The sequence below is a fragment of the Cervus canadensis genome, chromosome 3, assembly GCF_019320065.1.
Source record: "Cervus canadensis isolate Bull #8, Minnesota chromosome 3, ASM1932006v1, whole genome shotgun sequence".
Taxonomy (NCBI): domain Eukaryota; kingdom Metazoa; phylum Chordata; class Mammalia; order Artiodactyla; family Cervidae; genus Cervus; species Cervus canadensis.
This window is the reverse complement of record NC_057388.1, coordinates 65,347,436-65,374,594: the sequence shown is the minus strand read 5'-3', so window position 1 is coordinate 65,374,594 and position 27,159 is coordinate 65,347,436. Positions and strand designations below refer to the sequence as shown.

General features: G+C 35.3%; 1 protein-coding gene across 1 annotated transcript in view; it reads right to left on the bottom strand.

Annotated features, from left to right (window-relative positions):
* The window catches only part of SKAP2 (src kinase associated phosphoprotein 2), a 163,489-nt gene extending 139,154 nt beyond the window's left edge, over positions 1-24,335 (bottom strand). The window contains exons 1-4 of the mRNA XM_043463355.1: positions 24,107-24,335; positions 14,779-14,884; positions 14,156-14,181; positions 6,730-6,837 (exon numbers count right to left, since the gene is read on the bottom strand). Coding sequence (XP_043319290.1) covers positions 6,730-6,837; positions 14,156-14,181; positions 14,779-14,884; positions 24,107-24,173 — 307 coding nt within the window. The 5' untranslated portion in view covers positions 24,174-24,335. The remainder of the gene's footprint in view (positions 1-6,729; positions 6,838-14,155; positions 14,182-14,778; positions 14,885-24,106) is intronic.
* Positions 24,336-27,159: the final 2,824 nt, after the last annotated feature.

Here is a 27,159-nt window from a genome sequence, read left to right as displayed (position 1 = left end):
GCAGCAGCAGCAGCAAAAGCCCCTCCACTCCTTCCTATTCAACATCACTTCTGGTTATTACCTCCTCAAGGAAATCATCTCTGTGCCATCATTACATTTACTAATTCTGAAATGTGGACATAAGCATTTGGAGATTCAGGGAACTTCTAAATAATCATCTAGTCCAAACTCTTCATTTCACAACTCAGAAAATAAAAAGCCAAAGAGGCTGAGTGACTTCACCTTGACAACAAAATGATTATCAATCAGTACGAAAACCTGGTTTTTAGACTTCTACTCTGAATGTTCTCCCACTTTCTCTCTAGCAAACTTCAGGAACCATGTAAAGCTCAATCAAAAAAGAAAAAAAAGCCCTCAGTTTACAATTGACTCCACAACCTCTCTGAATAAAGGCATAAAGTTTATATTTTGGTTTATTCAACATAATGCCAAAACATATAACTGATTTAATCAACAAATAAGGGAAGAAAATCAGTGAAACCAATTATCTGCCCTGGCATAGACCAGATCAAATAGATATTTTAACACATACTAGTTACCACTTTTGGAATCTTCCTTGTTAGAACTTAATGATTCTTAAAGAGATGGGAATACCAGACCACCTTACCTGCCTCCTGAGAAATCTGTATGCAGGACAAGAAGTAACAGTTAGAACCGGACATGGAACAACAGACTGGTTCCAAATTGGGAAAGGAGTATGCCAAGGCTGTATATTGTCACCCTGTTTATTTAACTTATATGCAGAGTACATCATGCGAAATGCCAGGCTGGACAAAGCACAAGCCAGAATCAAGATTGCCGGGAGAAATATCAATAACCTCAGATACGCAGATGACACCACTCTTATGGCAGAAAGCCAAGAACTAAAGAGCCTCTTGATGAAAGTGAAAGAGGAGACTGAAAAAGTTGGCTTAAAACTCAACATTTGAAAAACTAAGATCACGGCATCCGGTCCCATCACTTCATGGAAAATAGATGGAGAAACAATGGAAACGGTGAGAGACTTTATTTTGGGGGGCTCCAAAATCACTGCAGATGGTGACTGCAGCCATGACATTAAAAGACTGCTCCTTGGCAGAAAACCTATGACAAACCTAGACAGCATATTAAAAATCAGAGACATCACTTTGCCAACAAAGGTCTGTATAATCAAAGCTATGGTTTTTCCAGTAGCTATGTATAGATGTGAGAGTTGGACCATAAAGAAGACTGAGTGCTGAATCATTGATGCTTTTGAACTGTGGTGTTGGAGAAGACTCTGGAGAGTCCCTTGGACTGCAAGGAGATCCAACCAGTCCATCCTAAAGGAAATCAGTCCTGAATATTCACTGGAAAGACTGATGCCGAATCTGAAGCTCCAATGCTTTGCCTACCTGATGTGAAGAGCCGACTCACTGGAAAAGACCCTGATACTGGAAAGATTGAAGGCAAGAGGAGAAGGGGATGACAGAGGATGAGATGGTTGTATGGCATTACCGACTCAATGGACATGAATTTGAGCAAGCTCCAGGAGACGGTAAAGGACAGGGTAGCCTGGCATGCCACAGTCCATGGGGTCGCAAAGAGTCAGATACAACTGAGTGACCGAACAATGATACTTTATATCTCCAAACACACAATATTGAGTGTAAAAATATGTTTTCTACTTTTTGTCATTTCCCCAAACTATAACCCCTCACTTCTACCAAAGTACTTGAAGTTAGACTATCCATATTACAGAAGGACTAAAATAAGCACTGTTCTTATACTACTGTAACACAAGCTAGCAAATGGTATATTAAAGGAACGCCCAGGGCTTCTCTGGTGGCTCAGTGGTAAAGAATCCACCTGAGCGTGCAGGAGACAAGAGTTTAATTCTGGAAGAGCCCACATGCCAAGGAGCAGCCAGGCCCACTGGCCACAACTATTGAGCCTGTGTTCTAGAGCCCAGGAATTACAACTCCTGAGCCCACATGCCACAACTACTGAAGCCTTCATTCCCGAGAGCCCATGCTCCACAACAAGGGAACAGCATGCAAGGAGTAGCCCATGCACCACAACTATAGAACGGCCATGAAGACTCAGCACAGTCAAAAACAGATAAATAAATACAATTGTAAAAAAAAGAAAGCAAAAAATAAAAATAAAAACACAAGTGCAACAATAGGTTATGTATACAAAGAAATGTGTAACTTGCAAATTAATCTAAATTCTCAAAATTTAGATTAAATTACATAGCATGATTTTTACTATCAAAAGCCACATGACACTGTGGTTGGAAAACATTTACCCTAAAAGGCCAGTTACTGAAAGAAACTTGTTGGACTTCGTTGGTGGTCCAGTGGTTAAAACTGCACTCCCACTGAAGCGGGTATGGATTCCATCCCTGGTTGGGCAGGATCCCATAGGCTTCTTGGCCATAGAAAAGAACCTTGCTTTTCCTGGTTTTAAACATTACTTACATTCTACTGGAACACAGAGAGAAATAACACAACTATTGCTTGGCTTTTATAAGAACTGACTAGTGCTATACCTAAACTTTACATTAAAAAGAAAAATCTTCCTCAAAAGATGGTGTATAATGTGTAAAAACGGACATATTAAATCTAGATTGTGCACACAGAAGTGTATATATCTAAACTGGCTGTAGATGCATTAAGAGAGTTCATTATTTATAGGCATCATAGAGATAATCAAAGCAATCAATTGGAATTAATGATTTATATGCTTTATAAATTCAAATTTTCATATACTGATTTTTCTTAAGAACTATACCAAAAAACGAGAAAACACATTCTACTATTATAAATGATGATCAAAACAGCATAGCCTTTTTTCTTAATCCCAAACTTTTAAAATAGTTGCATACCTAAACAAGTATTTTTTCATACAAACCTATGTTCTTGTAATGTCCACAGTTTTTAGTAACCTCTATTACTTGGAAATTTTTAGTTAAGAAAATACCAGGACAACGAATGACTATTTTCTATCTTAAGCTTCATTTTGTCTCTTTCTATATGCATGCCCTAGAGGTTCCAGATTCTATCCACAAAGTGATTATGGTCTAGGACTGAATCAGATTTGTAACAAATGTCCACTGGGATTCTTCGACCTAACATCGATGGGCGAGCCAATACACGTCTTCTAGCTCACTGAATCCATTCACCTTACCTTAGGGACTTTCCACGCTACACAGTGAGAAGCTTTCTTTCACAAATAATGGAAATGAATGAAAAATGGTTTCAGAATAGAAAAACAGAAACCCAAGTCATTATATGGTATCTAAAAGCTACCCTGCATCTACTGTCTTAGTGCCTAAACAAACATTTTAACATGTATGATAAGGGATATTCTTCAAGGTCTTAAGTTTTATTATCTCTAATTTTATATGATTACTGACATGCATCATTTCTATTAACACTTCAATATATCCAGCCATATGATAGCATTAAACTAACAGTGACCTACAAAAGCCTAGAAACCATTATGATTTAAGTTTTTCAAAAAAAATAAGAGCATAAAGTTAATAAAATGAAATTTCTAATAAACATAATTTTTGTGTTACCAAATCAAAATGTAACTAACAGCAGTCATGAAATCATTTATGAAATGTATTTCCCTCAAAAATTAAAAAGTGTTTCTAAAGAGAGAGAAGAAAAATTACAAAGTACAATATTTTTAAGCTACAAGCTTTACGAAAATCTGTCACCATTTATGTTACAATTCTGCTCATCAATAAGGTACTTTTTTCAAAGAACCATTCGAAAATCAATTTTATCAACTCTTTTGTATAGGAAAGCAGCACACCTTTCAGGCAACTAGTATTAATGAGTAGACATGACTACAGAATCTCCATTTGTTTCTCTGACAAAGCTGTGTCTACTCTAGTCGCTCATTGAAATTCCATTAATCCAGTGCACCAAGGTCCAATGCGAAAATCAAAACTCCATCTAACCCTTTATCAGTTCACAATAACCTACAAGTGAACTCTGCCTGTTAGCATGCAGCAAGTTATGATTTTTGCTATCAATCAGGCAATTGGCCAATAAAAAAAAAAAAAAAAGGCAGGCTGGAAACTGTGTGTCTGGCAGGGTTTGAAGACTTTGTTTTTGTTTTCTATTTTCATTCCCTTTCAATTTCTATAGGGCGTCTGGACCTTGTGAGAATATGCATTATTCTCCTTGGCTGTGATTTAATTGCTATCAGCAATCAAGTCGAAGCATCACTGAAGTGTGCTTGAATTTCATTAGAAGATATAACTTATGCTACTTTCCTACAGTACCTAATAAACCATAAAGAAACCAAAACACATATGGCTTGAGGGAACAACTGGAAAATTAGGTAGCCATTTGGGAACTGAGTGAACTTTTGAACCAGAGGAACAGAGAAAAAGAAATATTAAAGGAAAAGACAGACTTAGAATGCACAGAGATGTGCAGGTTTGACCTTTTCAGTACCTTGAAAATTACATTAGCATTATGAAAAATACATATCATGTTTGGAGTTTATAATCCATCAAAGTTGAAATACTTTGTTTAGTGCCTACCATAAGGTAAAAGTCAAAAGGACAAAACAACAATCTGATTTGACAAAAGGCCTTTTGGTGACCCATGCTAATTTAGTTACACTTATTGTTAAATGCATTATCATTTTATAATTAATATATCATTAGACTGAGGTCACACAATGAAGGAAACTTCATTCAGCAAAGGAAAGAGAACACATACGGAATCTAACTTGCAGGGAGGAAACACCAATACGATTAGATAATACTTCAGAGTGGAAATTAAAAGTTCAAGTAGTAGTTTTAAATTAACTTATAACATTCTTAGGAGAAAATATAAAATTATCAAAAATTGCGCGCTTATATACCAAAAATGAATAATACCAGAGGTTAAAATTTCAATCTAGGAATTGCTTAAACACTGATGAAAATGCAATATTTAACAAGTTAAAATTTAAATGTTACACACAAATATAATTTATTAAACAATATTCAAATATTGACAATGCTTTAACAATAAATCTTCTTGTGCTATTAATATATTTCCTGTATATCTGGTTATGAAAACAAACATATGATACATTATTTACCCATAAAAAAAATCATGTAAATGCACTATACAATAGCAATTCACTTTTCCTAACAAATCACTGGCTCTCACAGATATTTAATTGTTGGATTTCTTAGGTTGTGATTTTTTCAAGAAGGTACATAATGCTCTCTTGTACATAAAAATATTTATGCTATTTTGAGAAAGCCTGAGCATATATATTCTATGAATATATTTGTATGTATGTATATGTATATATATTTTCATAAGATAAATATTCTTCATACATGTATACATATAAACAAACTCACTGCTGTATACTAACATTTTACAGACAAGCAAAACAAAACATTGTAATGTGTCTGAAAAATAGTTCAACCCAAACAATAATTTATTGTTTTGCCTGAAAATATTACTTCATCGATGATAAAACATTTTCTAGTAGAAATGCTTTTGAAGATAAGTTAGAAAGGGTAATGCTCTGTTTCATATACTAAGTGTAACTGAAGAGAAATAGGCATTTTTTTTTAAAAAATAGAGCCTATAAGAGAAATTCTTTCCTTTTAAAAGTAGATATTAAATGTTTGCCAAAATGTAAAATTCAACACAAAATGGATATGATTATTGTTGCTACACATTGTACAAAGTTCTGAATATAAAAAAAAAGATTGTGTTGTTCTGAATCAGTGGTTAGAATGTTTATCACTTATGCATGTACTTGACTTATCCCTGTTCTGCAATAGACATAATTTTATACCTCATAAAAGCAATTTATGTTTCCAAAGGGAATAATCTGGATAACATAAAATGTGGAGTGCTCTGTTGCAGGAAGCATATTTTCATTCAGCAATTGTATTTAGAGATGGAACTGCACAGTTTGATCATCATATAGTGGCAGAAGGCATTATTCATTTCTATGTCTATGTGAAACTTTGAGTGCCACAAATTAATATGCATGGCTAATTTATCAATATGCATTCTTAATTTGTAACTATATATCACCCTCATAGGTCTCTATAGTTCAGATGCACTCAACTGGGTGGCACAACAAAGTACATGCTACAGTAAAAACAAGTTTCATTAACTTTGGAAGTTTTTAAAAATTACTAAGAGATAAAGAATCAATTTTATTACCATTTCAATTAATACAAAATACTATAATATTATTGTATAATGTGGGATATTTTTAGATGACAATTAGAAAAATTAAAATGTATATAAAAGAAGCATTTGATGAAAACTTGTCTCGATGAGAGAAGGCAATGTAGGAATAATTAATTTAATATTTTATGAACTCATTTTGTATGAAGTTTTCAGGAAAAAAGAGATCAAAAACCTTTTTCATTATTTATAAAATAAATAATACAACAAGCCATTAAGCAGCCCAATAAAATTAAGCAAGAATCTGATAATATTAAATTAACCAACAAGTATACTAATAATATTTATATGATCATATGATACAAGTACTGTCCTCAAAATTCAAGTAAAGAAAATTTTCTAGGAGAGGAAGGAACTGCATACTTAGGAAAACCACTAGAGAGAGCTCTTCTGTTCCTTAAAAGGTTCTGGTAAAGGTAAGTTAACTGAAGCTTCTGTGTATATCTGCTTTCTGACAAGATCACCACCTTTACATATTCCATTGTTCTGTGTTAAGAGTGTCAAGAGGTATATTCTATGGGAAAATGTAACATACCATCAGAGGGAGCTTCATCATCTTTATCATATCTTTCTGAGGCTAATGAAATAGTGTCTGGAGGCCCAGCAAAAGGGTCATCATATTCTTCACCATCTTCTGCATCACCTATAAAAGAATCAGAGATAAAAGAATGGATACACATTATAACTGAACCACTCTGCAGTACACCTGAAACTAACATAACATTGTAAATCAACTACACCCCAATATAAAATAAAAAGTAAATTTAAAAATACTATTTAAAAAAACAAACAGAAAAGAATCAGAGAAAAGTCTTTTATAATTTAGCCATCTTTAAAAAGTGTTACTTTGTCAAAGAGGTAAATTGTACTATTAAATTCAGTCACTTTCATGGAAGAACAAAAAAAACTTTTTGAACTAGGTAAAAACAGATCCTATTTTAAAGTATATCTGTTGTAATTTAGATAAAAGTAATAGTTTTTGAAAGTCAGTATACAACTGCTTCTTTCTGTTACAAAAGGAAGGGTACAAGTTACAAAATTATTATGGTCTCTACAAAGATGAATATAAAATAGTAGAAGCAGGTTAAAACATGGTGTGTATCCAAAACAAACAAAACCAAAATAACAGTAAGAGCAACCAAAAAAAATCATGGCAAGCACAAGAAAAAATAACTCTAGTTAATTCCATTTACCTACTCAATAACTGGAAAAATGATGATGAGAAATTGATAAATCAAAGCCATATGAACATTTTACATTTTCAGTAAAAATCACACAATTACACTTGAACAAATTAAAGATACTCAGTTTCAATTTTAAGAGCAGGAATCTTTTACAGAAAAACTGCTTTAAAATCCATATAAATCTTTTAAATTCAGACAAGGTGATTTACAAACTAGACACTTTCAACTTTTCATTCAGTGATACGCTATTTTTTTATATTCTAGCTAATTTTCTAGATGATTTCCAAACCTTAGGCTGATTGGGTGAAGTCATTTAATCTCCACAATAAAATCTTGTGGTTTGGGTTTTTCCATATACTCATTTAGAATAATTGTTTAAAAGAGTGATTCAAACATTTGCTATATACTAGCCATACCTAATCACTCATTCTTCATCCATATTCAACAAGAAAGAAAAAGGTATGCTTAATACATATCAATGATTTGTTAACAATTCAAGCTACTTGTTAGAAATTCAAGAGAAAACCAGCCGCCTGAGGTATTACCTAAAAAACTAAAAACGTTAGTGAAAAATCTCCGTAGGAACCCTCGAGTGCCTCAATATCACTTTTTAGATCACAGTTGTTGGCCAGATCCAGATTAAAGCTACTGGGCTCTCCAAAAGGATGTCTGTAATTCTCTGACATCCTTCTGATGGGTTGCACCTACTTTCACCATATTTTGGTAGAGAAAATAGCATCTTTCAAGACAATACTTTCAAAATAATAAAAATCAATATTCATACCTATTTTCTTAAAATTCTGACATTTTATCAACATTTATCATCCCTACCCTGGAAGTAAAGATAAGGACATCTCCCACCAAGCCAATGAGAGCAGACTATAGAGATGACTACCTTATCATCCTTAGTGATCACACCATTACGTGCAAAAGGCAAAAAATGCCTTTTTCCCAATTAAAATTCCAAGAAACATGTACAAATATTGCTCTTTCTTCAGATCTTAATTTATCTTTTTTTCAAGATGATCAAAGTACTTCTCAGAACATTCAGTGATTCTTTGTAATATTTCTCTTATGGAATGAAGAGTGGTCTGATTTAAAATATGAGGTAAGACAGAACCTCACAAAATTCTAGTAAAAATATGTTTGAACATGAAATAATAGCTCATGGGATACACAGTTGTAAAGACCACAAAATTCCCAACTGTTCAAGATTGTTAGCGTATCCTTCTATCCCTAACAAAGTAAGAAGTTTTATCTTATAAATTTTCTAAGGTACATCATGAACTATAAATCTTGCTGTGAAAAAAAGTATTAGGACATTTCAACCACATCACCATAACTTAGCAGTTAGCACATTATACTATTAAGAATATATAAACATGACAATAAAGCTAATGATTCATGGAAAGAATCTTTTTAAAAATTCAGGTGCTCAGGCTTAAATCTATTAAACTCTATGTGGAAATTAAAAAATTTTTTAATTTAAAAAAATCAGAATTAGTTTATTACCCTTGGATAACATCTATTGTATACTTTGTGTATATATCCATGTATATACACATACACAGCAAAAAGATCACTATTAAAGCTATAAATACAATAATATTTAATATAAGGGAAGAATATTCTACACAAATTAGTCACTGACATGTTAAAGACCTCTGTGGGTTTTATATTTGTTTTTGTGCTTTTTAAAAAAAAAAAAAAGAACAGTTTGGATTGTAAAGTGAAATTATCTTCAATTTCCCCGTTCTAAGAACTGTAGTTCATTTCATAGATTGGTTTTTTAAATTACTATGGCATTTATATTTATCTAAGACAAAAATACATTACATACTGCTATTGGCCTCATTTCTTCCCTCCCAGCCCCCTCCCCCCCCCCTTTTTAAGCTTCCCTTGAATTTAATTCAGAAAGTAAAGAAGATGAATCTCTGTGGTATCTGTACAGGGTTATTCCCTTTTTAACTTGCATGAAGTTGAAAAAACACATCATTTTTCAAAATGGTCTTCATGTTACTGTTGTTCAGTGATGATTTACCCCTTTTCCCTGACTCTCTAATTTTTTTTCAACTCAACAAAGAGCAGCTATATTATAAGGGGCCTTAATTGAACACAGGGGTCGCTGTTGAGTAGTACAAAGCATTTTTTCTCCCCAGGGGCTGAGTACTTGCAGTTAGCTATACCTACAAAGATTTCGATAAATTAAAAGGAAAATGTTCAACTTGTGTATGTGTAATAGAAAGCTGAACTCCAAAGCAACAATGAGCATCAGGTAAACGTATCCAATACAATTTACAGACATAATTGAAAGCATTACAGCTAATCAGACATCTAAAAGAAAAGCTTGCTCAAATGAAATGTCTATAGAATCATTAGTTGGCAGCCATTCTATTACAATCACACATAATGTCAGTGGTGCCTTGAGCCTGTGCCAATGACAACAGCATAAATTTTGCATCTCATTTCTATGGTCATAAAATTAATGATCAGTTTAAAAATACTTCTTTGTAAAAGTTATTGCGCAAAGAAAAGACATGAATGTGTCCCTGTTATGTACTCAGAAGGATAATTATAGGGTTGTTGCTCATTAATACTGTTTCTTGTTTCCCTAGAAAAGCATTTGATTTATCCCACAACTTTCAAAAGTTTAATTAACGATACAAAGTTAACAATCTAAAAGACAATGATCCAAGACTTCTCATCCTATAATTTCACTGGCGAGTTAAACAACACAGCAAAATCAAGGCTTAATCGTACCACAGCAACATATTTCTTTGAAAAACATTTTTAAATTTTTAATAGTTGGTTTCAAATCACTATTATCCCTTCTTTTTAACATAGCTCCATGATCAATTAATGTTTTCCTAAATGCCTGGAGATAAAAGCCCAATAGCAATTGAACAGTGATGAGCTCTCCCACTACGAAAGGTGATTTAACCAATCTACTGCTTGTTTTAGCAAATATAGTCCTGTTTTAGATGCAATCAGGTAAACATTAAACTAAATAACATATCTAAAATTCAGATGATAACCATTCCCTTTCACAGAAAATGAAAGACAAACTCGGTGGGGGAAATTATTTGAATGAAAAATATTAATTCCTAATTTTCTACTTAGTTCATGTGTCCAAAATAATTTCTTAAGTAATAATACACAGCTAAATAGACATAATTAAGCATTTAACTTGTCACTTCTTAATGGAATCTGTAGTTTAACTCTTAAAAATTTGGAAGATTTGATTCACCACAGGTAAGATTCTCTCCACAACTCTCCTACCACACAAGGGCTAATTTATAGCATGCAAATATGAGGCAGTTTTAAAGGAAGGATACCATTCCTCAAGCACTTCTACTGCTATAGGCCCCCAAACTCAAATATGCTTAACCCATTTGTATAAGGCCAGAGATGGGGTGGAGGAGCTGCAAGTTATTTGTGCAGATTTCACTGAGGAGCTAACTTTCAACAGAACATATACTATGTTAGGAAGGGTAAAAGAAAGGAAATTTAACATGATCCAAAATGACTTTTCTGCTGCTCTCAAGGATTCCATCAGAACCAACTAAAATGGGTCCCTTCTTACCTAACCACCTTGTTACTCAAAAAAGCAGTTTATTAATAAACTTAATAATACCAATGAGGTCAAAGGAAGTTGCTTTCTCAGTAAATCTATTCATATTCAACATCGATGGAGTTTTAGGACAAAATCCACTAAATAGTTTTAAGGAAAAATATTTTAAAGGAGAAAATGAGTGTTTTTAGTTATGACATCTAAAGGGAACTGTAATATGTTCACATTTTTTAAAGCTGTAGACATCAATATTTGAAAAATATTCTCTTGAAAATATTTGTCTCATGCTAATAATGCATGCCCTTCTTTTAGTAATTTATGGTTTCCTTGAAGTTTATTTGAAGATTGAATTATAAATCAAGATTTACTAAATCTTCTTGATAATGAAGTTGAATCTGAGAATACACATTAATATAATACTGAACACTATGTGCCATGCATAGCTATCTTCACATTATCTTAATCATTCTGTAAAGAAAATAATAATACCAAAGTCATCACTGGAGTAAAACAAGCCTGATATAAGGACAAGATACAACTACAAGTAAATTTTTTTATTATATACCTAATATGTATTAGAAAATTATATTTCATACTCAGTCAACAACACTGTTTACTCAAGTAGTAATGTATTTCAAGTCACATTTACGAGTGCTATGACCTTATCATGTGACAGAGAACAAATTCTAAAACAATCACAATCCTAAAATTAACATAATTCTAGGGCATGAAGCCTATATTTAGGAGTACACTTTATATTATGAGGCTATATTGCAACTAACAATAAAAAACTATGGTTAGATAGTTATGTCACGTACAATATCTAAAGGTTATAAGAAGAGATGTGAGAGGAAAGCAAGGAAGGATGACAGACATCTGTGTACATTAGAGAAAGTAACAAGTCATTTATTCAAGATGAATAAATGTGAATTAATTCACTTTATTTAAGAATGCTCTTCCAGGTCCTTTTTTCTCCCAATATTATTAAAATGGTACTTAACCATCATGTAAAAAACAGTACTTGAAACAAATAGGAATATAAAGGTAAAAAGGAGGAAAACAGCCTCTGGTCACTTCACTGTGACCCCATATTGACCTGAGAGAGAGGAAACAGCCGAAAGGAATTCTGCCCAGGTCTCCTTGGATAAAGACATTCCAAAAACTCCAAGAAGAAAATGTAAGGAAAAAGAAGAAAAGCAGCATTATCAAAATATATTTAGATGAACTAAATTTATTCAATATAGGATCTATTAATAAATTCTTATTTTTTAAAAAAAAGATGTATTTTGAACAACTGCTTATTCAACAACTAAGCCTGTACTAACATCCCTATAATATTTCTAACAAACGACATGAGTAGTCTTTTTAGAACAGCTGAATTATACTTTAAGGGTAGAATGGCATAAAATTACTTGGCTTCTCATATTTCTCCAAGGTATAGAGCTAATTTATCCACAGGCTTACTTTTGAACAGGCACTCTTGGTGATTAGTTAAGTCAATACAGCAGTACTGAACTACAAATGACTTATTCAGAGGAAAACGATTATGGGGAATCTCTGAATTCTGTGTTATTTGAACTTGTATTCTAGGCTCATTTTTCAATTTTTATCAAATACTATATAAACCTCCATTCTCTTTAGAGACAAAGAATGTATCTCAGTAATGTAATTTTAATATCCACACACCTGAACAAGTCCTAAATTAGAATACCAAAGGGAAAATTCCTATCCCATTATTAAATCATATGCAATTCTGCAATGACTTTATACTCTCACATTTTCTTATCTTAAAAATGTTTAATGTACAAATAATGAAATCACAATGAGAGTCCAACAGTCACTAGAACAAAATGTGTGTTTTAAGAAAAAAGGCAGAATCTGACATGTAATATTCCCCTATAAACAGTGCTTTGTATAAAAGTTATCATAATTAAAATGCATAAATGCATTCTTTCTATACTCAACTAAGCAAAATGCAACATGATTAAACCCACAGTTCAGGATTCATTGTAGAGTACAAATAAGTAGGCATTTGTGGAGAGGAGAAGTTTCCTGCTCTTCCCTTTATTTAATAGTGTCTAAAAATTTAACATGGAAAAAAAAAACTCTTATTTCCTCCAATCACAACAATCTTGATGACAATGTGAAAAGAAACTGTGGCTTCCTTTTAACTGTTTGATTTTAGGTTTGTCTGCTTAAGTACTTGGTTTATTGAAACTGTCATTACTCTCTCACTTATCAGTTAGCAGAGATATGAGTTACTCTGTGGTATCTGCTAACTAACCCCAGTTAGAAGATGCTACACGACTCCTCCCAAACCCAGAGCCTAGCTCCACATAGTTAACTGACCTCATGTTTTGACCCTCATACCAGCATCCACAGGCTTCAGGTCATGACCCATGAATTAGCATCATGGGAGTAAGGGCCATCCCAAGTTTCTCTTACAAAACTGAAGACGTCCAAGGTGGAGACTTCCTACGCCTTTCTAAACTTGGTTTTCAGTACACTCAGCAGCTGTCTCTCAAATCTAAAGGAAGACAATCAGCTTACCAGCACTCTCACATATCTCCAAAAAAGGAAACTGAATTACCTTCTCTGAAAATGTCTACTGCATACATTTATTCATCTCAAAAGAAACACAAGAATAATAAAAACTAGCATGTGAAACAGATTTTACTCACATTCGCAAACAAAAATTCATAGTTTTCAAAACAATTATCCTTTAGAAATGTCATCTATGAGCACTCAGTCACAGGCCCTCCTGCTCCCATCACCACTATAAAGTAATCTCTACAGGATTAAATGGTGTTGCGTTGGTATCTTCCCTCTGGCTCACCAAAGGCTTCCATGTATAACTGCAGGTATATACCTTTCTTAACAATTTTCTGCCACCGTGAACTCTAAGAACCACAAAACCTAAGAATGTTAAACACAGATTTCTGTATCAAAAGACGGTGCAGGGTTTTTAACTAATTTGTCTCCTAACTCACACTGATAAAAAGATGTTATCAAAAAGCTAGATAAGCTTTTTAATTTTATTCTCAGCAGGGGGAGCTAGCACTCTCATCTTGAAAGTCTAGGTATACAACACTGAAATTTAAATTTTGATTCCAACTATCAAATTTCAGCATGTGTCAGATTTTCCTATTGAATATCTCTGCAAGGGAAAAAAAAAATGACAGGTTTACCAAAACTTGAAAATTTACCTTTGTCTTGAGATTCCTGAAGATAACTGTAAAAGAAAGCAAGAACATTATATTTTAAAATAAAGGTTAACAAATCAAAACAAGATTTAATCAGTGGCAATGATTCAAATCTATTTAAAAATTTATACTATGAATATATAGAGAAAAAAACTACTTCCTACCCTGAAATGGTAATTCCAAAAGGCTAACGAATTTATACTAAAGGTATTTTTAAAGACTCAAGTTACGGTAGTAAAATTAGAATATATTGCTAATGTACAACTTAAATTACATTTATTCATTTGAGTATCTGGAGGTATTTTCCATATTCATGTTAAAATTCTCAACCTACCTAAGCCTTATTAGTGAAACCAAATATTTTCACAAGTAACCAAAATAAACAGTTGGATTTTGCAGAAATACTTAGAAAAATAGATAATCAAGAGCCTTCACAAAAAAGGGTTTTATGATAAGGATGTCTGTTTTTAAAAATTATTATAGTAGAAATAGTTTGTCCTTTAAAATACTTCAATTAGATTAGAATCTAAAAAATTTAATTCCACAATTATCAGTCCTTCATTAAAATGTTAATTACACCTCTTCTAAGTAAGAAATAAGTAATAAAAGGCAAGTAAGTGACTTACATAGACTTTACATCTTTTATCTTCTTAACAAGGGAGTCTCTCTTTTCCTTTGCTTTCTTGGATAAATTTTCCCCTCTCAGTATGTCTGCTACAAATGTTTCAACATCTAAACCATGAAATATAAGAAAAAGGACACAAATTATAGGAAAGAATCATTTTTTTGTGAAGACAAATAGGATAATGATTGTTTCTACCCATAAGTACTAATATCTGTACAATTTGTTACAGTTATTTATCAATCCAAAGCATAACAGTTGAAGTATGTTTCAAACACTAAATTGGATAAATCTGTTCACCACTTAGCTAATAAAATGTGTATGTTCTACTTATGCTTAGCACAGCGAATGCTATTTGAATGTTTGGCATCATTAAACCAGGAAGAAATATGCAAGTTTTAATCAACTATGGTGCCCCATAAACAAATTCTCTTGTATAAAAGCAAGCACAGAGTTTACATGCATATGTTACTATTATTTTATAGTACTTTGTAAGTTCCTATACGAACAGGTCATTCACAATATTATATCAATAAAAGCTAATGTCTCTGGCAAAGGCTGCTTTTCCCAGTGTAATCAACTTTCAGTCATATGTCATGCTTAACTGCTTTAAAGGAAAAAAAAAAAATCCCTTATTCTAGCCAAGATTTCCAAATTAAACCCTCTTCTTTCCTACCTGCCCCATCCACTCTGGCCAGCTATTCTCAAATAAAAAAGATAATCAGTTGTGTGGTTTTGTGTGCTCCTGTATCCTGTCTTGGCATTACTACCTGGAAATACTTATTAAAATAAAGGAAAAAGTGGCAAAAATAGATTTATCCACTATTTTAAAATATAGTAACCAACAGAAAACATATTTCTATGGCCTCATGCACAATTTCACATAGCCTTCTTTTTTAATTTAATAAACTTTTATGCTGCTTTTTAATTCTAATGTGCAATGCCATCAAATTCTTACTGGTTTGATTTTATAATAGCCCCACTCTTATTGTTCATGAAACACTGTACAATTTTAATTTTATAATCAGAATTTAAAATCTCAATGAGATATTTAATATAGAGGATACCATTAAAATTTTTTCAGTAGATATGCCTATAAACCACCCATATTTCATATTGAAGAGATGTGTATATGTTCTATTTTCTTTTTATTTAACTAATTTGTCTCCTAACTCACACTGATAAAAGGATGGTATCAAAATATACAATAATATTATATTTAATTAATTCAAAGCATTATAACAAATAGTCTTTCAACTGTACTTATAATTACCAAGTTAAAACCTAGTATTTGAAGCAGATGTTATAATTGATTTTAAATTCTTGATTACAAAACTACCTTGATCCAATGAGCAAAGCTGATTAAACTGTTATTCTACACACTCTTTATAAATAAATTATGTAAAGGTGAGTTTTCAATAAATCAATATGACAAGTGAAATAATTAAAATTTAGTCTTGGAATAATTTTTTTAAATAGCTCTCTGGTTTGAAGTCCATTACTGACATGTTAAAAGTATCTAAAAAAACAAAAGCAAAATGTCACAGCTTCTCTTTCCTTGAGCTGTCCATGTTTTGAAGAGGGGGACACAGAGACATAATCCAGTACCACTGCAAATTAGACCCACACCTCTAAATGAGTTCAAAACATCCAGACTTATTTTTTAAAAAGCACTCTCTTCCCAACTCTAAATTTTGTACCTAGAGGAGTAAGCAACCTCTGGACATTCAGATTATTAGCTGAAATGGAAAAAATCATTGGCTTCTTGAGATGACTCCAATAAATCTACTAAGAAAGTGAAGTAAGAGGAGTAGCACCTCTCACTCCAAGTACACTCAGTACTTGGGAGAATCACTGGCATAATGACTGGTAAATAGTGTGCTTAATGTAACTCTCACTCCGTATTTGTCTTTAATTCCCTCATCCACACGAGTATTTAATTGCCTATTTTACATTTTCATTATACAATCCAAGTTTAAACAAACGGGATCTATTTTCTATCTCCGGAAGCAATAACAGAACGAATTGCAGCCCAAGAGTTATTCCTTTACAAGGTCTTTTCAGTTCTATAAAAACTCAGAAAACAAAAAGCTTAACGTTCTATATAGTGTTTCCTAACAGTGCCAAAAAACATTTTTAAATTATTGAGGCTATGCTATTTTATGAGGAAATACTTGTTGAAAGAGTGTGAGACTTCAGGAATAATCTGCAGTTTGTTTTCTTAGGGGGAGGCGCTTCAGAGATTGCTCAAGAGGAAAATTCTGTATTTTTAGAGTAGTCAGTGTATTTATTCCTAAACTTATCCCAGAAAAGCGGTTTAAGGCAACAAAAAAGATTAATAAACATTGATTATTTTTTAAGATTACTTCACAAAGGAGATATGAAAAGCATAGAACCTGCTTTGGGTTCCCCACCCCCCCTTTTTTTTCTATTTTTTTTTTAAACAAGAACTTCAAAGTGGAAGTGATTCTTGAAATATTCTTAGTTTGTTGGTGCCCACAGACTCAACTGGTCTTCGAGTTTTTGGAAAAAAAAAAAAAAATTTTTTTTGTCTTTCTTTCTGAAAATCCATACAGTGCCCATTTATTTTGAAATCGAACTAAACCAGCCTCTCGCAGACACAGGAGACCCCGTGGACGTGCCCGCGGCTTTCGCCGAACACCGACCGGCTCCCACGGCGCAAAGATAGAGTGGGTGCTGAGAAGTTACTCCAGCTTCACCGTAAGATGCTTGAGCTCCGCAGTCCGAGACACTTGGAATGTTAAGCCCCAGGGTTCCCGCCATCAGAGCTGGGAGCAGAGAGCACTGGTTTGGGGCAGCGCCCTAGCTAGACAAATGGGATGGATCTGTGACTTTGTAGCTCAGAGCCAGGGTTATATTTCAAAAGCAAGCAATAAAAGTCCTAGGCGAATCAAGCACTTCCCTGGCAGGTTGGAAAAGAGATCTGAAGCTTTTTATTGTGCTCTGAATAGCCTTGCAAACGGTAAACTAGCAAGCCCTCTCCTGCCTTCCTTTAGGGGTCGTGTCCCTCTGTTAATATGTAGATTTCACTGACTCCAGACTGCCTGTAATTCGGGGAACAGCCGTAATTAGATTACAAGAAAAGGTCAGCCTGCGTCTTCGTTGGCCTCTTGGCCTGGTGAGTTCGATAGAATTCCTCGTTCTCGGAGGAGGAAATCTCGGCTCACTCGCGTACTCCGCGGGAGAGGAGAAGCTTAGGGACCCACCCGGCCACGTGGAGAAAGCGCAGTTCCGGCGCCCCCAAACAGCGGGTCAACCCCTAAACACCGCCGCTCACCTAGACCGCAGGTCAGAGCCACCAGCATTTAACCCCATCTCCATCCGCTTCTGTCCCCAAGTCATCATCAAGGAAAAAGTTACTCAGCGAATACCAATGTGGTGGTGATTTTTGCTCCTGTTACACCTTAACACTGTCAAGAGTAAACCTGATCTAGTTTAACTGTAAAGATACGGGGGAGAGGGCCACTGAAAATAATCTGATTTGCGACTGCTCTGTAGATAAATGTTAAGGTTTGAAAACAGAATTAAAAGATGATATCATGTCTTGGCTCAGCAATCTCAAACAGTTTAAGTAAGAAAACTCTCAATAATCATCTCAATCCCTAACAGGCAAATACTTAACACACACCACAACACCGCGTGGTACTCCAATTTTCCTTTTTTTTTTTCTTTCTTTTCTTGTACATACGACCCCCTAGAAAAACTGCCACTCATCTCCCCCCTAGAGCCCCAAAGGCTAGGACAGGTATCTAACACATACACACACACACAGGCGCACGCGCTAACAGTTTACTACCAATTTCCATACTGATTACAGAGTGAAAAAGTGAAACCACACGAGGTTATAACCGTTTTTAAATTCTTGCAGACTATAAACTGTCAGCTTCTCCAAGCTGAGTACATAGCACAGGTTCCTACTTTTAAACAAAGACAGGCTTTGACCACTTGCCTTCATATCCTCCACCAGCAAACAGCCTGGAATATGACTTCCAGACTGGTGAGTGTAAACAAGTCACAAAGATAACACCTGGTGTGTCTTCTGCCTAGTCCCCCAATCAGCCAATACTTCACCTCCCTGGGCAGGCATGCAAGTGTGCAGACACACACACAAAACCTCTGTTATGGCCTGAATTGTATAGAAGAGAGAGGCAAGAATTAAAGTGAATCCACTACCATGTACTCAGCCCCATATCAACAAAATGAGTGTAAAACCAATCAAACCATACTCCCATACCCCAAATAGCTTTACTACTTAATTCCACAACTTTCTCTACTTTATGAATTGGGCCAGATTTCACTTTGTATTCATTGAGGTGCTATCACTAAACTTAAGGTGGTAAGAATTCCAGCCTATAATTGAAGTTGGCACCAAAACAAAAAGAGAAGCTTTTCATCTCTGGTAAAGGAGGGTATGGTCTCACCAAACATGCACTGGTGAAAACATAAAATCTGTTATGTTTATGAAAACATAAAATCTACATGTACACTGGGTACATGTAGACCAGTTAAGCTCAATGCCCAAAGTTGGGAAACGGCTAATTGAAAAGTTACTGATTTGTCTAATAAATGTCTTTCTCTTGATTACTCAAGCACTTTTATAGGTCATGGTTGAATGTGGACTTTTCAAACATGGAAAAAGGGACATGAGCAAGCACAAGAAGTTCTCACAGTATGATAAGTAAAACATACCTGGGTCTTACCATCCATTCATCTGACAAAATTTTCAAAATGGGCTTTGGAGGCTAAATGATTTATTTTGATAGGAAACTGGACTGTTGAAGAATACAGATGAACATTTTTCACCTCTAAAAGATGACTCTTGATAAATAGCACTTTAAAATGATCAAAATCTTATTTTCAAAGAAGCCACAGTGAATAAAACATTAATCTGAGATTTACACTATATTCATTGTTAGGTAGCATCTATTGCAATGTATTCACCATGTGATTGAAAAAGAAATGTAAACTCAGTGGAATGAAAAAGATAGACTTGGCTTTAATTGAAAAAGACAAACTAAGTGAATAATGAGTATATAAAAACTAGCCTATGCCACTTTTATCACCTATATATGACACTTAATCTTAAATTTATGAGAGACAACTGAACTGTGTTTCAAATCACCAGAGGCTTTTCCCACTCTGTTGTTTCTACCTTCTTTCCAGTAATGCTGGATAAAGTAGAGCTAAACTCATTTAGAAATTTTTAAATTTTTATACTTCTCCTTTTTAGTATATTTAAATTTCTTTTTTAAAAGAAAACCAGTGATAATTTGGATTGAGTAGCTATAAAATTATGCATACAAGCATACTATCAAGAGCTTTGTTTAGTAATCTGAGATGAAAATACTTTAAAAGGAAAGTCATGAAAAAAAAAAGCCAATCAGAAATTCCTGCCAAGAAAAAGTAGGATATTGTATGCTGGGCAAATAATTTTCCTAATATCACATCTTAAGTCATCTATGTTATTTGACCCATATAAGAAACTACCAGTTTCTCGTCCCTTGATTTACAAACATATATTCCTACTTCTAGAAGAGAAAATCTTAGAAGTGTCATGGACTGATTTCACTGTAAGATCTAATGTTCTCCTATCAACTTTAAACTCATTAGTTATTACTGTCAAAATGGGGCAGGCTTGTTCTTGCTCTGTAGGAAAGCCAGGTGCTAAGGAAGTAGGTGACCATTGGTGACTCAGTAGGTGGCACTCTTCCCTTTATGTACTTGCCCAATGCCCCAGAAGGAAGTTACGGGGCACTAGATACACTACCAATGATTCTCAGAAGACAAACAAAACCAAAATGTTGACCAAATTTTAAATGGAACTTGAAAGGTAGAAATCAAACCATACTATTCTTAGCATTCAAAAAAAAGGGTCTACCTCTATCTCAGCTGAATTGCATTACTTATCTAGTGTCCCTAAAGGGATTATCAATTATGTGTGAAGGTTTTTAAAAATGTCCTAGAAATTCCCAATAGAGGAAAATGCAATATTTCTAATCAAGACTGCCAAGTGAACAAACTCTCAGGATCACTTTGCAGACACACTCTCGTTATTGTTTGTTTTGGGTTTGATTTTTTTCAGAGTACATACTGACAACCACCATTTTCTTCCTTCAACATTGGTTTCATTTTCTATCTCAATAAAAAGAAACTGGCATTTTCCTACAGCTTTCTTTTTTAAATGTGCTGTCCTAATACAAATGAATGAGAATATCAGACTGCAAACCTCGAACAGACCAGTATTCAAAGGGAGATTAAACGAGATTGGGGGGGGGGGCGGTTAATTCCTCTCACTTTCTTGCCTGCCTGGAGGAAAAACTCACATAAATCAAGATTATTCTTGCTGTTCATCCTAGTCAAAATATTTGGACGTGGGAGAAGATTATAGGGACAAAATTTGGGATTATCCTTTGTTTCTATTTATCCAAGCTAAACTTGTTCTTCCATTGCTGTGAAAAAAAAAATTAAAGGTTGCCTGTATTGCATGTGGCAGTTTGCAACGTGCTTTTAACAAAAATCTGTAAATCTTTTTGTACTCATAGGACAAGAAAATAATTCAATACTTTTTATAAAAACTATAGGTTTTCAACATTGAATATACTGATTCCATGGAAATATAAATAACTACAAACTATATAGCCAGTTTCTAAAGCGCATCATCAAATGTGAGTTAAGAATGACAACCTCTATGGATTTTTACATTTCTACAGCACGTTTTTAAGCAAAGGAATAGGAAGGAGGGGGAACAAACATTGAAAAGAAAGACTAAAATTACTATAATCAAAAGGAAAAATAAAAGAGAAAGAAAATAATAAAAAATTGATAAGAATACATTTGAGCACCTACCTCTATCAAGCAGTTGAAATGTCAAACATTTAATACATCTGAGTGACATAATAATTTGGATAAACGGGACAAAGAACATAATGGGAGCTATCCAAACTTTTTTTTGATAGGCATATCTTTTGACTTTGATTCTTTCTTTCTGAAGGGATTTTAAATGCTTGAAAAGTTTAGTTCTTTATCTTTCCTGCCTTGGAATTCTAGCATAGTGCCCTGCATTCTAAGAGCCCTCAACTGTTAACTACAAGCACCACTGCCAACATGTCCTTAGTTTCAAAGAACAAACCAGGTAAGCCAGCAATATCTTTAAAATTCAAACCAATGCCAACTCTTCTTCTATAGTTTTAATAATTTTAAATCTAACCATATCCTATTAGTCCAACACTTGAATAAAACAAAATGTGAGCAAAACTGCTGATCTCACTTATTCTTTAAAACTTCTCTACAAAAAAAGATTTTAATTAAAGTCAGCCATAAAACATTAACTATTTTTCTTCAAATGGCTAGTTTAAAAAGAAAACTGAAAAACACTGGTTCACTTGTTTCAATTCTTTAAAGTATATCTCATCATAGACATTTATATTTCCTCATAGCCATACCTCTTGAAAATACCCTCTGAAAATACAGTATAAGCCAAATTTGTAATTGCTGGAACTTTAATGTTTTAATATTTGTTCTTAATATTTCATGTGTTTTAATATGTGATTTACTTCAATAATGTCAAATACTAAAAATGTCAAGAAGATTATTTTTGAAATGCTAATTTCAGATATTATTGGCTAAAGTATATACGAAGTTAGCAATGGCAGATAACCTAAATATTATTTAATTCTGAGCTTTCAATTAAATTACACAAATAAGGGCTACACGAAATACTTGTAACCCATGGGGATCAGAAAATAAAGAATCTCATAACCTATATATCATACTATCTGCAAATTATGCCTGTGGATCCAGATTACAAACTGTTTACTGTGGAGCTGTCAAGCTTTAAAAGCATGTATCCAGGGGCCTATGCTTTACTTCTTAAATTCAAAAATTCAGACCTAAAATATCCTGAAGATGGTGACTTCTCTTTTTAGAGTTATGATCAACAGTTCTCTAACCTGGTAAAATAATATTCTAAGCAAGGAATCCCAGCATGGTAACAACACACGTGTAACTGTAGTCAAACAAAGTCAGCGCTCACTTGAAACTCTCATAGAATGGAATAAAAGCTGCCTTGACTCAGCCCCTACAGTTCTTTCAGTATATCCCATAATGGTGCCCATTAACAGGAGGCATCTCTTAGAGTAAAACACTGCCCCACCACAAATGCACTCATAGCACTGCAACCACGTTCACAAAACATGTCTGCATTCATACACTATTCGTTTTATTTTCTCTAACAGCATATTAAGAGATTTAGTCTCACAGTGCTCTAACTACATATAATGCCACATTTTAAATATTGCTTTAAGAGTTAAAATAAGCAAATTCTATCACAGGCATCTAAGAGAAACTTTTAACCCAGTATTTCATGACCAATATTGAAAGATACTTAAAAATTTTAGATCAAAATTCAATATTCAGAATTCTGATGGACACATGACAAAGTGAATAATGGGAAGAATTCCAGAGCATCAGGATAGGTAAAATTTTTGCTACCCCAGAAAAGGATGTATTTTCTACGTTGTGCAGAAATATAAGTTTTTATTGGCCCCCAGCGAAAACACACATCTCCCATCCTAGATAACGAACTAGCAGTGGATTTGTAACAGCCTTAAAGAATGCATCTTTAATTCCTAAGTTCCTACAAACGGTGACTTAAGACTGAAAAGGGGAAGATGGGGGTGCAAATACGAAATACTGTACATTCATCGTCACAGGAAGCTGGACTTTAACACATCCTTCCTTTTTTGCTGTAACATGTTCCTCAGGCTGAAGACAAGTGGTCATTTGAGAGTCAGGCCCCCTTTGAAAGTCTCAAATATGGGTGGGCTGAATGTTCAAGAAAAATGGGAGTTTTAGAAATGACAAACCCTATGGTCCCATAACGCCTAACTCCTAACCCCTGTAGCTCAGAAATCTCTTTCTCTTCCATCGGCCAGGGGACCAAAGAACTAGTTCTTTGACTTCTCTTTCCTTCCCCATCTCTTTCTGTGACACACACACACACACACGCAGTCCTCACGATACCCTGATCGCGCGCGCGCACACACACACAATCTTCACGATACCCTGATCGCGTTAGTAAAGCCCACCAAGAAGGGCTTCCCCCATCCTCGCACCAAATTTCAACACACACGCCCACTCCCATTCTCACATCCCACTTCCCCACTCCCAGTCCCGCTCCCACGGGGCAGGAGGCGTGGGGAGAGCCAGGCGGGAGGGTAGAGACTCCGAATGCTTCTGTCCCCACCGGCTCGCCGTCCCCGCGCCCGCGCCCCCGCCCCCGCCACGTTACCCGCCCCCTTCCCGCTTTTTACCTGCCAACAGGTTCCTAATTTCCTCGGGGAGGGGGTAGGGAGAGGACGTGCTGCTGGGGTTGGGCATGTTAGGGAGCTCGGGGCGTGAGGGGGAAGGATCTGTGCTGAAAGGGGAACCGACCCGCTAGGGTTGCGGCTGCGATCTAGACTCGGACTATCCCGGTAAGGACAGCGGGGCCAAGAGTCCGGACACTGCCAAGCCGAGGCTCATAACAAGGAAGTCACTGAAGCCCCAGCCACAGCTGCTGGACTCTCGGCCCAGCCCCGCCCGGCAATTCGGGGCGGGGAGGTGGGAGGGGCGGGGGGCGGGGGGCGGGGAGGAGGCCCGAAGGGCAGGAGGGGCCTTAACTGCGCATGTGTAATCCCTAGGTTTTCCTGGCCTCGGAAAAGAGCCTCGGGGCAGGCCACACCCACCGCTACGTGGAGCGGGAGGAGGAGCGGCTGGTGGGAAAGAGCGGACTGGGGCTGCATCACCTGATCCAGCGCCTGAAGCGCTTTGCGGCCATTTTGGTCACTGGTAGCGGCGCAAGTGCTGACCATTTCTGCACGGTCCCGGAAAATAAGGACTCTTTGGTGAGTCCAGGTTTTCCGATTGAGAGACTTTCTGGTCTTAATCAGTCCCACCAAGGTTTAACACTTTGTGCATTACCCCAGATGAAATTTTCGACCGCCCTAAACTACTGAGGCCTTTGTCCGATTGCATGATGGCATCAAAGTCTCATCTTCCGCCAGTCCTCCCTGAGAGGCCAGTCCGGAGCTGCTCCAGAGAGCGCTCCGATTGGCTCTTACACTACTCTTCTACGTAATTCGGGTTTGGAGGGCGACCGATCTCCCCTACTAGGAAGCACAGAGAGTTCTAGTTACAAGCAGAAATAGATAGCACTGTCCACCTATAAGCATCAAAGAGAAAATTGCTATAATTCCATTAAAACGGAATTATAAAATTTGTTCACTGCAACCTGATCGTTTAATCATCAGATACTTACTGAGTGTCTCCTAGCTCTAAATCTTTTTACAGATTTTCTCTAAAACGCAAGACACACGTTCTGGTGCCTTTATATTGTGTGTGTGTGTGTGTGTGTGTGGTACGCAAGAAGACACGTTCTGGTGCCTTTATAGTGTGTGTGTGTGTAGAAGAATATATTTTTTTTCTTCAGACAGGAAACGGAAAATTTTATTGTGGCTCCATTCGCAATATAAATTGTTTATTCCTCTACCGTCCAACCTTCACTAGATCAATGGTCCTTAAACTTTGCGTTTAGATTGCGTTAGAATCACAGACAGAACCTATTACAATACAGTCTCTGAAGTCCCACTCCCAGAAATTCTAATTCTGTTTAGGATGGAACTTGACTGATTGCATTTTAAACAAGCCCCATTGGTGATTCTGCTGCTAGACACCCTGAGATTTTGAGAATCACTTTACTGCCTTTGAGCTCCTATAGGATACAAAATTTGTCATAACTTACCTTTCATCCCCACCTGGAACCCACAACCTGACACAGAGTAATGGCTCTATTAATATTTCACACCAAATAAATCTCACACAGTAATAAAAATTTAAGTAGTCAAATACAAGTCATTTGTGTATAATTCTATAGAAATACACCAAACAGTAACTGTGAAAAGTGACAAAGTTGCTCAGTCCTGTCCGACTCTTTGCAACCCCATATAGTCTAGGCCAGAATACTGGAGTGGGTAGCCTTTCCTTTCTCCAGGGGATCTTCCCAACCCAGGAATCGAACTGGGGTCTCCTGCATTGCAGGTGGATTCTTTACCAACTGAGCTATCAAACACTAACTGTACAAGGAAAAATTAAAACATTTTGGAGTTCTCTCAAAACAAAAACCAAGCCAAAAACTTTAGCAATGAAGTATAACATGCAAAACAACAAAAAGACACCCCAAAGCGGAACCTGAAATTCCAATTCAGAACTGTGATGAACTATAGAAAAACTGTTGAAAATCAGAATTCTTTTTGGTGGAGGTAAAAGTGAACAAAAAGTCATTTTACAACCTAAGTCCTCCAACTTCAAAGAATTGAGAATTATTATTCTTAAACTACCAAATTATCTTCCTAAAGAAGGAAAAAGCAATTTTATTGACATATATTAGGATTCTTCCTCCTTATGCAGCTATCACACACAAGTCTTTGTCTTGTCCCATTTTTTTTTTCATTAAACCAGGCCTCCAAATGTTCTTATCCTTTGTTTCTTTCTGAAAGAACTGACCAGATTTTTTTTTTTATTCTTGGGTCTCATTTATTTATTTACACTCTATTCATTGCACAAAGGAATTGAGGTGATTTACTCTTGTATCAAATAGACAGCTTTCTGGAGTGGATCAAATGGACACTGTCTACACTACTCATTATGACAAGTCATTCTTGTTAGTGAGAGACGGGAAACTATTAAGACTGCCTTAAAATATATAGCATCTAGCAGTCCAAATAAAAAAGGCAGTAACAGAAAATGGACTCTTCGTATAAAACACATTTTCCCTATTTAGGAAACCATTCTCAGATACAGCTTTGTGATGGATTCACTTGGGCAATGCTTTGTATACTCTATCATTTTTACTGTTTATTGTTAAAGTTACTGGAATTGATTATAAGACACAAAGAAAAATAAAGAGAGGCTAGAAGAAATATATTCTTATTTCTCCAAATGTTTCCACAACAAAAAATAGGAAGGAAATCAAATTATACTTTACATTTTATCTATTTATTTTTAAATCTTTATTTATTTGGCTGTGTTGGGTCTTAGTTGTAGCATGCTCAGTCTTCATTGCGGTATGTGGGATCTTGTTCCCTGACTAGGGATCGAACCCAGGCCCCTGCATTGGGGCCTGAGTCTGAGGGAGGTCTGAGTCTGATCCACTGGACCACTCCCACAACATACATCTTAAATTCACAAGATTCGAAGGAAAAATAGAAAGATCTTACCAGACCCACTCCCATAATATACATTTTAAGATGACAAGATTAGTCAGAAGGTTCTTGTTAAGGAGAAACATGTTCTCGAGAAAGATACATTGTTATATCTGTTACTGCTG